Source organism: Molothrus aeneus, chromosome Z (assembly GCF_037042795.1).
Source record: "Molothrus aeneus isolate 106 chromosome Z, BPBGC_Maene_1.0, whole genome shotgun sequence".
NCBI classification, from domain to species: Eukaryota; Metazoa; Chordata; class Aves; order Passeriformes; family Icteridae; genus Molothrus; species Molothrus aeneus.
Genome location: NC_089680.1, coordinates 61,249,017 through 61,263,963, shown reverse-complemented (window position 1 = coordinate 61,263,963; position 14,947 = coordinate 61,249,017). Strand labels below are relative to the sequence as shown.

Sequence of the window (14,947 nt, the reverse complement as noted above, 5' to 3'; positions counted from 1 at the left end):
TTCCTGCTGGTGCCAGTTGGTTTCAGAATAAATGAGAGCAGATTACAGCAGTGTGCTCCAGCCATACTCTCTCTGCATGCCAGGTTTGCATGTGTGTGCATAAAGGCAAGGGGAAAAGGGCTTTCCTTTCATATCAAGGGACTCAGTAATTTCTGTCCTCCAAAAGAATCCTGACAAGATTTATCGTGACTGTGCAGTAACACTGCCAAGCCCAGAAGGACAAAATGGCATGACTAAGTGAGCCACAAGAACCATGACTGGTAATTAACTACATTTACCCTGTCATATCAGTTTCCTGATCTGTCCATGTGTAAAAGCTAGGATGCTTATGAGGCAGCTTGTTAAAACTTAAGAAGTGCTTCTGTTTGAAGAGAGATCTCTTCACTAAGGCTGAAAGCCTGTGTGATTCAGCACTCCATACACAGAAATCACTGACTATTCTGAGTTGTAAGGGAACATTGAGGCCAGATTTTCTGTGAATAGCCCAAACAGAGATCAAATCCACAACCCTGGTGTTATTAACACCATACTCCAACCAAATGAGCTAACCTCAGTGGCAAAACCAGAATCACAGACTATTCTAAGGTGGAAGGGACCCAACAAGGAACATAGAATCCAGCCACTCTTAAGTGGCCCACAGGGAAATCAAACCCACAACCCTGGCATTACAAGCACCATGACTGTGTCTTGGTGAGAGACTGGGCTCTGATGATGGACACAGCTGCAAAGGGAAGTGATACAGAGACACAGGGAACACACAGGCAACCTCCTAGAAAACGGGAGTTATAGCACAAAAACTATTTTTTTTTAATCTTGTACTAATTTTGAAAATTCTGCAGATACCACTGTGCCCCCTGTGGTTAGCTTTGCCAGTCAAATGAAATTTCATTTGACTGGCAAAGCTAACCACACAACTGCACCTTCAGGAAAGGATTTATCTTACTCTACTGTTGGAAAACATTGCTAAGCTATAGCATATAAAAATATATGAAGTTTTATTTTCTCTTCTGCTGTTAATGCTGACCAGGAGTTAGAAAATGAGGACTTTTCTCTCAAAAGCATGTCTGCAGAAGAGTCCTCAGATTCAGGGCTCATCTTACAGGAGATCTGTATATAGTTAAAGGATCTTAAAATTCTTCCTTCCACTTTTCCAACTGCCTATTTTTGCAGTTGGAAATTAGAAGAGAAAAAAGTGTTTCTCTCTCTAGTCAACAACCAATAAAAAAGAAAAAGAAAGACAAACAAGAAGTAAAACCTATTTAGGGGTGCTCTTGGCAGCACTTTAACTTGTACATTCTTTCTAAAAATGCTTTGTGATGTTCTCCCTCTCCAGCCAAAATAAGCTGGGATTTTTATATGCCTTGACCAAAGCTGCTTTTTGTTATTAAAAAAAAAAAAAGTTTAATTATTAAAAAGAAGTTCCAATAAATGCCTAATTTTCAGGATAAAGTATTTCAAACTGAAATTATTTGCCCAAGATCTAAATTCAGATTCAGTCCAGGCTGCTAATTTTCTGCAAAAGGTGAAAAAGTCAACCTATAGAAAAGGTGGTTAGACTGGACCAGAAATGACCCCTTTCTATATACAAAGCAGAGAGAAATACTTTTTGTCACCATCATAGATGTATAATCTAGATGTCTTCAAAGAGTGCCTGTCCCTTCTGGTGTTTTTAATGACTGATGACTTCATAAATATCTTCTTGAGATTTCCTGTGCTCTGGTAGGCAATAATACCTGGTACCTTTGCTCTTTTTTCTGTCTGCTAGGCTGCTTGGAAGTGGTTTTGGTGAGAATGTGCCGTGCCTTCAACCCACTTAACAATACTGTTCTGTTTGAAGGAAAGTATGGAGGGATGCAAATGTTTAAAGCTTTGGGTATGTTGCTCTTCTTTTTTCAACCAATTGCAATGAGTCATATAGCAAGAAATTTGTCTTTATGAGAATTGTGATCCACAGTGGAAATCTCCAGTAAATGTTGAATCCCCAAGTCTCCAAATGCCTAGGTTGGAAGAGAAAAAGAAAAAGAAGGTGACTCCATTTGCTACTAGCAATGATAGGTGTTTTTCTCTAATAAAAGAGCACAGCAAGGGTTTCTTTGGTTTGTTTTTTTTTGCCTTCTGAAGTTTTGATGAGTCGTGAGTTTATGGCAGGAGCCAAGCTGTTTATCTTCACTGTTCAGTTATGTTTGATGTATCAAATCCCTCCCAATAATTGTGTCCTGCAGAAGGCAATTTTAGCCCCAGCAATGAGGAGACTAAAATAATGAACTGGTTCAACTTGCTGAAAATACTGTTTTGCCTAAAACTTTTAAGTAAGCTCATTTAGATTCATGTACTGAAAAAAATATTTGGTTTCTCAACATGATATTTAGTGCTACCTGAAATGTTAATAGTGAAATGTTAATAGTGAAATGTTTGTGTTTTGTGCATCCATCAGACTGATACTATCAGAAATTGATACAGGACCAAACTCAAAGAGAAATACTGCCTTCAGATGCATATATTTATCATATAAATTTTTTTCTTAGTGTGTATCATAAACATACTACTTTACAAGTTTAAAGCATTTATGAATGTTTATTGGTTGATTTATTTTTATCTTTATGATGCTTTTGCAAATTTTCATAAACATTTGTACTGTTTATTAGTAAAATTATATATGAACGTTATTTAGGGCTGGTCTTTCCTCCTGTTTAGGTTTAATACCTGTTTAGAAATACCAATTCTTTCCTCAGATCAAGGGAAAAGAGTACTCTCTCCTTAGATGTCTGTGCAATTTTTGTACTTAATCCTAATTCTTGGTTGTTTTTTTTTTGCTTCAATGTACGCTTTAGTGCCATTTTCAGGTTCGGTGGAATTTCAGTAGTTAATAAAAAGCACTTGCTTTAGCAGTACAGAAATTCAGGAACAACTTTTTCTGACACCCAAACAATCCCTGGAGGTTAAAGAGCTGACTTCTAGCATTGGTTTTGTTCTCTTTGGTCTGCAGGTTCTGATGATCTGGTAAATGAAGCATTTGACTTTGCAAAGAATTTATGTTCCTTACAGCTGACTGAGGAGGAGATTGCCTTGTTTTCATCTGCTGTTCTGATATCACCAGGTAATTTTTCATTCCAAACACTGATTTTTTTTGCTCTTTATCCACCTCTGTTTCTACATACTTAAATAGCAGTTTAAGCTGCATCAAATAATGTTAAGCAATGTATTAAGCAGTGGAAGAATGCCTGAATTACCCAAATATACCATCAGGAATTACATATACTTGAGGTAGATCCTAAGTGTAACAAACATGGAGCAGGATTGTGCAGACAAGAAATGCAGGCTGACCTTCCTCCAGGCCATGTCAAAAGAAGCATGTTACTCAAGAGGTACGTATTTCTCTTAGCTTTTTCAGGGAGCAAAAATTCACCACCCTGAGTAGGTTATATAGTCCATAACTATGATGGGCTTTTTTCTTGGGAATGAGAATGCAAACAGTAAAAATTGGTGATCAGTCCTGTCTGAACTTAGTTCCAGGTGAGAGGTAGTGATTAGAAGTGCAACATGCTCTTTTTCATATATCATAACTCTACATAGGCAAGTATGCATTTGAGGGAGTGATGGCTGGCTGACCACAGAGGAAGTCTGTTTTGTGATTTAAGTTGGCTCAGAAGGTGGATCTAGTATACAAGCTCACAGTTTAGTGTGGGATTTTTAAATATGCCTCAGGGAATGTAGATACACATTTTCATCTGAGGCTAATCTCTTAAATTGCCTTACAATAAAAACCACACCATGATATTTCAAACATTTTCCACTGAAGACTTCTTCTAGGTCACCTTGCACTTTTGCACATCTGTGTTTGAGGTTATGTTAGTCAGAATTAGGCTATCACAGATGGTGTCAACACATTCATTCTCATTGTTAACAACACCTACTGAAAGGACTATACTTTTTTTTTCACTTGGAGCAGTTCTTGACACTGTCTGCTCAGAAGTGAAATAGTTGAGCCAGTGACTCTTCATGGGGTTACGCCAAAATATTGGACCTACAACCCTCCAAACATTGACGATTTCCACCTCAAAGGTGTCCCAGCTGGGTGCAGGCATGAGAGCTGCCTCTGCACCACCCCCCAGATGTCCTGACTTTCTCTGGATCAGCAATGTCTCTGCCCATCATTCCTCTCTCAGTCTGAAAAGAACAAAGATGGGTGGGTGGCAGAGGGTGCTAGCTGCTGGAAAAATTATGTGGAATCAAAATTCTGATTAATTTCTGCAGGTCTGCATACATCCCTTTAGTTTGCAAGCCAGAGAATACATGCAACGTCTCCTATTGCTTTAGCTAAAAAAAAAAAAAAAATTAAAAGGACCAAAAGTGTTTGGTGCATGCAGACTGTAGTGTGTGAGCATGCATAACTAGTCCTAAGACAGAGCAAGAAGGAAATTATGGGCTGCAGGAACAAGTGCATGAGTGAAAGCAATCTTTTTTCCATAAAAAACCTGTAATCCTTGATTGCCTAAAAAACTCCTGTTTCAGCTGGGCTGCTACATTTGAGGTGAGAAGACAGAGAAAATAGTCCAGAATGAACTGATACTGAAATGTGCCATTTATTTTCCTACCAAACCAATAACAGTAAACAATAGAAAAAGAAATATTTCCTTCCACACTTGAAGGTCTGGTTCCCTCACAATAAAGAGTCTCATCATGGGAACAAATTAAAAAATTTAAAAATAAAGCACTGCTTCACAGAAGTCCCTGCACCAGTCCTTTCATTGACTAATACAAGCGTACAAAGATTCCGTATAGGAAGTACTCATATTCAGGTTTCTTTTCTGCAAAAGTCGCCACCTGAAAGGTGATTCTTGCAGCCTTCATCTCAGTGTTTAGGCCCCTTACAGAAACCAGAGTAGTCCACTGGGGGTAAGGGCAACTGAGAAGGGTGTCCATGAGTACCATCCATCAGTAGTCTTGCAAAGATTGCAAAGACCAGTGTCTCATCCATCTAATTCAGAGCAGAAATCCGGATTTTCCATTTCGCAATGAGCATAACCACACTGCTTGAAGGTGATTCTCTAGATTGACTTGTGATTTCAAAAGCTGAAATGTTGTACAAATCCAGTAAAGGCTGCAGAGGCATCTCCACCTTCAAACATACAAAAGAAGCACATGGTAAGACAGGAACATGGCTGCTCCCCTGTGCCAATCCGTCTCCTGAGACTTTGACTTGGCATTTTTCTTCTTCCCATCTTCCTTTTGGCAAAAGCAGATCTTGTCTGTTTCTGAGCTGTCTCTCAACTTCTTTCCTACACTGTTCTCTAGCCTAGTGGACAGCATACTTTTTGAAGATGGAGAAGTTCAAAACCCAAGAGGAAAAGTACACTATTGAATCACTGCTTCTTGTGTCCTTTAAAGGTGGTCACTGATCTATTCACTTTTTCTTGCACTTCTGTGATATAGCTAGAGTTACCTCTGAAATTCCAGCCAAATTTACAGATGGTGTTCAGGGGGTAGAAACCACATTTTGGATCTGTTAAAAGCATCTGTTAAAAATTTTTACCTAGTTCTTGTCATGAATTTAAGAACTCTTGTGTAATATACAGCATGCTTCATGACAGGTGAGTGATGAACTTGTCCTTCAACCACCTCAGTCTATTTTTAACCTTATGCTAGTGAAGAAAGGTAAACCTTTAGGGATTGGTCTGTATGGTAAATGTTTCTAGCTCCAGTCTGCCACAATAGGCATTAATTTAACATTATTTAAAGACCAGGTTTTGCAGTAGCATAAAGTTTAGCACCTAACCTCTGAAGTCTAAACATTACTGTGTGCTTATTGTGTAGAAAGTGCATGTGTTCTCAGCTAATTCTGTTTCCATGGCCATTGATGGCACAGGATCCCTTGGCTTACCTTCAGGGAACACAGTTCTCTAACGTTTACAAAATACTGTTTTCTTTTCCTGATCATCTGTTAAGTAGCTGAGGTTTGATTTGTTTCCTTTTCACAATACTTGACAACCAACTCTTTTAATACACCTCTCCCCAGAGACAGTCAGACAAATGGCAGAGCTGTGCTACTGCTGTGATAAAATGTCACTCGGTTCCAGCCTGTGTGGCATGTGTGTTCATTGAAGTGGTTAAATTAATTCATTTGTGTGACTTATTTTAATGATGGGGAATGGATGAAAGAAAAGTGAAAGGGGTTTTTCCTGAATTGTTCAATTTGTACATGAAGATTCATGCCTGTGATAAAAGAAGTTTTCCCATTTCCCATATGAAAGCTAAAATCTATACCCAAGAATTGGTCTGGATTGAGGGAGAAAAAAATAGTTTGCAGTGTGGGAAAACAGAAGGTTCAGTGGTGCTGCAAGTACACTGCATTAATGGGTTTGGGCTGTCTTGGGGTCTGCTACTTCCCTTTCTGTGTGCTTTCTCCAGAACTTATGACTTTTGAAAATACAGATTGTAAGGACAACCTCCTGCAAGTGGGATTTGAGTCCAGTAGCAGCCATATAGGTTTTAAAACAACTGTGTAGCTGTTATTCTTCCAGATTATCTTGCATTTTGTGTTGTTTAAGAGAACATTTTTAAATAATGAGAAACTTGCACTTTGCAATTCTTTTGAATTATTGAAAAAATTCTCATGAAGAAAGCCTTTTATTTTTATTTAGAATATATTTTTCTCAAAATATTAGTCTAATAAATAATGAGATATAATAATGTTTGAATAATTATCTTATTTTCAAAGAACTGTTTTGATCAGTAAGTTTATTATTTATGTATTAAGACACTGAGATAACGGGACATGTTTATCACCTAGCCAGTATGATATTAGAACACTGATTGTACCAACAGAGAATAATAAAATGTTGAGCCATTGTTCCCATCTTGATGCCTAGCATCGTGTTTTAAACAAATAAATGCAGAGCCAACACTGTGTTCCTGTATGTTTTGTATGGGTTAATTAAGTGCTCAGGTAACCCTTTAATGGGTTAAGACAGTTTGCCTCCGAAACCATGCAATGCAGTCCTTCCCTGTGAGATTTATCATTCCTGTGGATACTTGCCAGCACAGTACCCTGTATGCACCATGAGCATGCCCCACAACTGTGCATTCTTTAACTTTTATTTTCCTTTTTCGCAGATCGAGCCTGGTTAATAGAGCCAAGGAAGGTCCAGAAGCTTCAGGAAAAGATTTACTTTGCACTTCAACATGTTATTCAGAAGAACCATCTCGATGAGGAGACATTGACAAAGGTAAGTTCTTTAAACAAAATACCAAGCAGTCCTCAAGCATGACTCTTCTCTTTCTGCAGCCAGTTCTGTGTGTATTGCCACATTAATGTAAGCTAAAAGAAATGCACTGTGTTCTTGCCATGTGTAGAGGCTTGTCTGACTCTTGTCCCTGTTGCCTCTTACTCCATTTTTTGTTCAATATAACAGTAATTTTAATTCATACCCTATAAAGAATGTGACTGCCTTAAAAATGTGCTCCTTGAGGCTGTTCCATGTCAGATGCATTTTTGGCCCTTGGCTAAAACTTTGGGGGCAGCTGTTTCTGCTGTTACAGGCTCTTACAGTAAGAACAATGTCTAGTCCTGTGGGTGGGTTTTGATGGAGCTTAGAGTATCGCTTTCAGTTACTCAGCAAGAAGCTAACATAGTTCATTTTGGAAAGTGTAATTTATATAAAATATGCTTCCACCTTCTTCCTTTTTTTTTTTTTTGCTTCAATGTCTTACAGTTAATAGCCAAGATACCAACAATTACTGCACTTTGCAACTTGCATGGAGAGAAACTGCAGGTATTTAAGCAATCTCATCCAGACATAGTGAACACACTGTTTCCTCCATTATACAAGGAGCTTTTCAATCCAGACTCAACCACTGGCTGCAAGTGAAGGGGATAATAGAATTTTCACGTAGTCATGGAATGCATCACTAGTAAGACAAAGAGAAATGTTTTCATGAAGAAATTATTAAAAATGTCACTACTGCAACACTAGGAATGTCCTGCACTTAATAGAATTATTTTTCACCGCTACAGTTTGAAGAATGTAAATATGCAACTCTGAGTGGGGATGTCTTTTTTCTCTTTTGTTTACTTTTCGTTTTGTTTTTTATTTTTCATTTTTGAACTGACAATGAATATACAAATATAGGACACTGGGTGTTACCTTTTTTTTTTAATTTACTTTTATTGGGGGATGTTTTGGGAGATAACTGTTCCTAGAATTTTATTGTAGATATACATGATAATAGAGCAGTACTTTGCAGTATTACTCTTGCTGTTTATTGTTAAAATATAATTTAAGAAAATTCCACTTATTAGACTGCCTAGTTCTATGTTTTTAGATAGTTTAATGCATGTGGAAATCTGTAGCTGTCTTGGAAATTATGGTGCATATATGGAAGACACACACACTCACATATATATACATATATATGTGTATGTATGTACATACGTATGTATGCATTATATGCATACATACTGTAACGTAAAATCACATGCCTACATTTAAAGGATGCTCAACCCAGCTGTCATGTATTTCCCATTCTCCAAGTAATGTATAGATCTACTTTGGGCAATCAAGATTTGCTTTGCCAGAGTTAAATTGTCAGCTGCCAATCTGTAATAACATGATTACTTCTGAGATGTGTGTATTGTAGTGCATGTGTGCTGTGTGTAAATCAAACATCAGGAATGTATCAATGGTGCAAAAGCCTTGTCTGGATGGTTTTACTGAAAAGAGGAATAGGATTGGGTTTTTTTTTAATTTTCTCACTGTTACAGGGGTATAACATATATAAAAATGAACGTAGTAGGACCTGATCTCAGTAAAGTGTCTGAAACATGGACTAAAAATGTAGACAATCCCATATGTACATTTTTGTGATTTCACACAGGATTTTGTTCTATATATACTGGTTTGAAAAGTAGCTTCAAGTCTTGGTTTGTTTTTTGCTGAACTCATTAGAAAGATAGGTAGTAAGCTCAGTGAAAACCGTGGAAAGCCTAAAATGTATCTCTGAAGGAAAGGAGGGAAGGAGGAAGAAAGTCAAAAGTGAGAGAAGTCCATGGTTACTACAAACAATAGTGTAATTGTCACTGTTTCTGACAGTCATCATCTAGATGGGACTGATGGTTTCCATTACACTCATACATCTCTGTATGTTTTAAACACGTGCATATATGTATGTATATATCTGTATGTATATAACTGTATATATATATGCATATATAGGACTTATTTTAAATGCATTTCAGGAGTGGAGCAAAGGGCTGGAGCTTTCTTATTGTCTGTCTCTGAATTGACTGTACATGCATTTGCTTGCAAAACCAAAGGCGAACACAGAGGGGAGTGGAAGGCAACCATGGAATTAATCTTGTGGATTAATTAAGTTTAATCAGCAATCATTATTAATGTATCTGCATTCTGCCAGTAGTACAAAACACAGATGGTTTAGCTTTGAAAGAGGGATTCATTTTCTGCTACATCTCTCTTTACCACCACTTTTACCCATTGTGAACTTTTTCAGAGAAGTCTCCTCCTGGGATACCAGCAAAGGGCATAGAGCAGAAATAAGAAGAAGCAGGCTGTAGAGAAGAAAAGAAGTGAAGGCAGGATCACAAGCAGATGTTTCTTTATTTCAAATTATGCAGAAGCCAGTGCAATCTGAGGCAAGGCAAGGGGAAGCACAAAGGACCTGCATGTTTGCCAGGCTCATGGAGGGGCAGTGTCACAGGGAGCCCACAGGGACACAGGTGGGCCCTGGGGTGGGTGAAGAAAATCGGGTCTGTTGTAGTGATAACTTAATGCCTCAGGCAGCTCTGGTCTCAGTCTTCTCTCTTCTGCATGAGCAGATAATTCACAGGCTATTTCAAGTACTTTGAGGAGCTCTCCCTTGCCTTCCATCAGTCAGTTTGCAAGTTTGCGTATGTATTTTGTGGCAGAATCAAGTCTTGAGAATATCACAATTTATTTGTTCTGTTTTAACAGTGCCAGAACAGGTACAAGAGTAGTTACAAACTCAGCTAATAAATGTTTCTGTGCAGGTCCATTACAACTTAGAAAAAAAATCTGTCCAGCAAATTTGGTTGTGAGAATTTTGTTACAAATATGACATACTCTTCAAAATTGCTTAATGCTATATAGAACAGCAGTTACTAAAGTTACCTTTTTTACTCCAAATTCAGAACACATTTCTCTAGTGACTACCTTAAAATGTCTTCGATTAACATAATGAAGCATTTCTCTTGATGCTTCTTTATACCACTCTAACAGTAAGACTGAAATTCCTTTATAAGATGATTTACCTGTTTGCAGCCCTTTTTGTATGGCAAATCGAAGAAAAGGATCCCAAATTTCAAGTATGTGTATACCAAAACTTAATGTCTACCTATTATTTGTGTAGATTTATCGGGAGAAAAATGGAGTCATATTGAACTCTAGAAGTGCTCAGTTTTAATTGCAGGGGATTCATGTTTTTCTTGATTTCCCACCACAAGAACACACACATACTGTTTGAAATATTTTATAAATTCACTTACAGTATATCAAAAGTATATATCTAGCCAACCCATAGAAATATAGAATAAGTGATAAATACTATTGTTCGTAGTGCTGCTTAATAAAGAGGTTTGTCATGTTTATAAATAGTTCTTCACAATTGTGTGTTACATCTTGAAAATGTTGTTTTCTTCTCTAATAAGCTAATTGCTCCTTGGGATTTTTGAATTACTTCTCAGGCAAGATAACTAAATGGAGGTCACCAGTGAAAATGACACTAATTATTATCTGCAGGGCCTTTAATCTTTAAAGCACTATTCTTATATCACTACAATGTCATGACCTTTCCAATCAGTAATGATTATGATCACATTTTAAAGCTGTGGAAATGAAAGAAAAAAGGTTAAGTAACTTGTGAGAGACCACAAAGGTAGAAATATCCAGTTTAGAAATAAAAGTGAATTCTTGGCTTTTTAAAACTTCTAATTCTCTGCCATAGAAGATCTTCATTGTCATTGATAGGCAATAACATCTACTGAGATTTTCAATTATTGCCAAACAAATTTTTGTTACTATTAGTACAGGATTTGAGCAAATAGTGTTGTGGTTTACTTGGAAAATGAAAATTCATTTTCAAACACTATTTATTTATGGAACTGTGCTGTGGTAACTGCAATTAGATTTTATTTAATTTTCTGTAACTTGGGCTTGGCCACATAGGTATAGTACCTCTTTTGCCCTTCTTTGAGTGAGTGTACAACAACACATAATGATCACATGCCACAGGCTGGATTTTTGTGATTGTTTTTGCTGACACAGTCACTTACACTCAAAATTTCAAATTCTTGATATTGGACTTCACATATTCAAGTTGTCCATGGACTTTTAAGGACAAAATAGCATGAATTTTAGTAAATAATTTAATAATTCACAATATTAGTTCTTCATTTTAGTTTTTTTGGCTTTCAGTAGTCCACGGTAAAAGCTGAAACTTTTCAAATAAGTGTCTAAAACTAAAATCCATCACATCTTCTTTCTATAATAACTGGATATGTTTGTTGATTTTTTTAGTGACAAACTTTTCAAATGAGACATGTTTTTTAATGATTGATTAACCTGGGACCTGTAACAAAAGGTTATTTTAAAGCATATTTAAAGCATATATTTAAAGCATTTATTGCATCTACTACTTCTAGCATTGCTCTCCAGTAATTCAACCATATTATGCTAAATTACCTTTGGCATTGAGGAAGCAGATTTACAGTGTTCATTATACTACCACAAAGAATTCATTTTGCTGTATCTCTCTTGCCTGCTCTTTTTATAAAGAATTAATTCTAAGATTCATATTTCCTTCTAATGGAAGTTGCTAGAAAAGAAACATGGTATTAGAAGGCACCTCAGTTGAGAAAACCTGTTTCTGAAAGCAAAGTACAGTTTTTGATTGGCTTGTGAATAAACAGCATGAATGAATTGATTCTGCAAGTTGTCAGACACTTAGCTCTAACTAAAGTCAGGAAAAATTGAGGCATTTCAGCAAAGAAGGTGCTCAACTGATAGCAAGACTGGGGCTCTTGGCATTGAGAGGTCCCACGTGAGCTCTGTTGAGCAGAAGGCAGATGTTGCTCTCCTAAATGCTTTGACTTCATGCTCCATGTTGTTATTTCAGCCCAGTTTCACAGGGGTCAGTTTATTGTCCTGTTGCACCTTGGGCACCAGTGCTGTTTCAGTACCTGTGCCAGGTTATGGTGCTGAGGTGGAGCAGCTGCCAGAGCTGCCCATGAAGATGAACTTTGTTACATGATTTTCTTTGTTCAGTTTCACCATGGCAGCTTGTGTAGGGGTGTGTTTCCCTTTGGGACAGTTTGCAGGGTTTCTGATGTAACAACTTCTACCCAAAGAGGATGCAAAGCTGCTCCTGTGTGCTAGCCTCTTGGCCTCCCTCTACCAGGCTGTATGAGCTTCTCTAAGATTGCAGCAGTCCCATAAACTGGTCAGGCAGCATAGCTAGAGATGTGCAGCTGATAGCTCCTTTCCCTGTTGACTTTTTGACCCCTCTGAAGCTGTGTTTCAAACGTCATTTGAAAGATGTTCAGGTTCCCCCAATCCTCCTCCTCCCTCCTGACTCTGCATTGATTGTGCTGTTTCCAGAAGAGCTAAGGTCCCGCCTGAAAGGTCATTCCTATTTTCAGTCATTGTCTTTTGGACATCCCAGGAACATAGCTCATAAGATCAAACTGAAACACAATTTTTTTTTTTTTTGGTCCAATTCATTATGTCTAAGGATGTGTGAAATAGAACCCTGAGACAGAGCAGCTTGCTTTTCCCTGGCCAATAAAATAGTAGTGTATTTACACCTACCAGCCAGTCCCAGCACCTTCTGCCTCCACTCTAGAAACTAAATCCTATCTCTGACATCCATTAGGAACAGTGTGCTGGAGGCCCCGTCCTCGTCTTTACTCTTTAAGTTTCATGCTTCGTAAATGACAATCACTGCTTGATGCAAACATTGCACTCTATGCCACTCAGGGATGTTTCATTACTGAAAATAACTATAAATATAACAGTGATAATACGAAAGAGAATGTTAGAGGATTTGAAGGGCATGGGTTGAGCTGCCCAAGTGAACGTGACCCAGACAAGGCTTTCAAGCCAATGATTAGAAATAACATTGGTATAAACTGAATTCACTGTCAGCATTTCCTCAGCTTGATCTGTCAGACTTTGCCTGTTGTTTCACAGTCAGCAGAGTCCTACTGACCCATCGGCTCATGAAGTTAAGGTCCTTTTGGGAACAAAGTGTAAGCAAGCTTTGTATGAATTACTGAATTTAGACAACTGACAAAGTTGCAAAGTACTTAGTTTATGTACCATTAACGTGAGCTCATATTCAGACTTGCTGCAGGTGTGTAAGAGGAAAGGTTAAGACATGGAATAAGTATGTCAGCAATGATAAGAGCGCTGAGCTAGGACATGGAGAAGTGACTGTGAAGAACAAGTAGACATGAGCAAGTGGCTAACAGCTACCATTTTCTCTCAGGGATGCACAAAATCATAGCTAGCCCATGACTCTGTAGCAATACTTCTCCATGGTATGATTAGTTCCTTTCTCATATCAAGAAAACATTACCCCATTTTATACTATGCTAGTGAAAAGTACTCCCACCTCCTAGAGTTTTGAAATGTGCTTATCCCTAGCTTTACACCACAGGTTTTCTGTCACTACAAGAACACACACAGAAAGATAAATTACAATGGATTACATTGCCAGTCATTAAGTTAATTCCATGTCTTCAACCAAGAGGTTTTCCTCAGCTCTGAATATGATCATTGCTCCCATTATCACAGTGAGTATGCGTGGCTTTTGACTCCTTCCATCCTTTGAACCCCGTCCACCTTGAAGGCTGATGGACACTTCAGGAGTTAAGAGGCCAGCATCCCTATGCATCAGGATCTTCACCATCATATTCTTTGCCAAGCATCCCATTGCAATTTTTATTTTAATCCTTCATGTTGCTAGAAGCCATGTCCAAGTGACTGAAGTTCTTGTTAGCATGATAGCTTCCCATTAAAAGGCTCAGTCTTTTGGTCAGAGGACCTGGCCTCTCTTTCCTTTTCCTTTCACTCCTAGCTCCTAGTGAACGAGGCTTGGAGTAGTAAATGACTCATCTTCATTCTTTCTCAAAGTTGATCAGTACTTGCAACCTGCAAGGGAAGCTCCACCCAGGTGGCAGAAAGGAAGCTCCTTCCTCCTTTCCCTTCATGCTCTCACTTAGCTGTGCTGTCCCTGCATGAATCATGTTGTCCCTGCATATGTTGTCCCTGCACATGTTGTCCCTGCATGACTGTGTGACAATGAGCCCAGCACCCCAGTAAGTTATCATCCCAGAAGCTGTTTGCAGCTCTAAAAGCCACTTGTGTATGTAGTTTGCAGACAAGAGCCATTGTGAAAAGAGTCCTAAAACTTCCACAGTGGTAGCTCACAGATCAGTAACTCTCCTAAAAAGGCAGGCTGAACATCCTCTGGGAAAGGAGAAGTATTTCCTGGATGTTACTGCAGGCAGCGAGGATAATACTGCTCACAATGAGTTGAGTAACATAATGTACTACATTTGCATAATTTCATCATCCTCACAGTTCAAGCACAGCACATAGGGAAAGTGAAAGAAAACAGCGTTGGCTATAGCAGCAATAAGTAAATTGTAATTGTTTCTTTGTAACTGTACTTGCAGAAATTGTTTGCTTTGCACGTGGTCTTCTGTACAATAACATAAAGAAAAAATTCAACTAATGTAGATATCATGGTGATTTTGCATATTTTTTTGATTTGTTGGATATAGCTGCTAATTTATGAATGAAAATACTGCTGTTGAGAAATTTTTTCCTGCTTCAAGAAAATGCTGAGGTCCTTGTTTATGACTGTACATGGACGGCAGTAAAGTATGTTCAATATAAGACTGTCTGGAGAG

At 38.0% G+C, this 14,947-nt stretch overlaps 1 protein-coding gene across 1 annotated transcript in view; it reads left to right on the top strand.

Moving 5' to 3' along the window:
- The window catches only part of RORB (RAR related orphan receptor B), a 128,588-nt gene extending 120,426 nt beyond the window's left edge, over positions 1 to 8,162 (top strand). The window contains exons 7-10 of the mRNA XM_066569351.1: positions 1,766 to 1,873; positions 2,987 to 3,097; positions 7,114 to 7,226; positions 7,713 to 8,162. Of these exons, the coding sequence (XP_066425448.1) occupies positions 1,766 to 1,873; positions 2,987 to 3,097; positions 7,114 to 7,226; positions 7,713 to 7,868 (488 nt within the window). The 3' untranslated portion in view covers positions 7,869 to 8,162. The remainder of the gene's footprint in view (positions 1 to 1,765; positions 1,874 to 2,986; positions 3,098 to 7,113; positions 7,227 to 7,712) is intronic.
- The last annotated feature ends 6,785 nt before the right edge of the window (positions 8,163 to 14,947 follow it).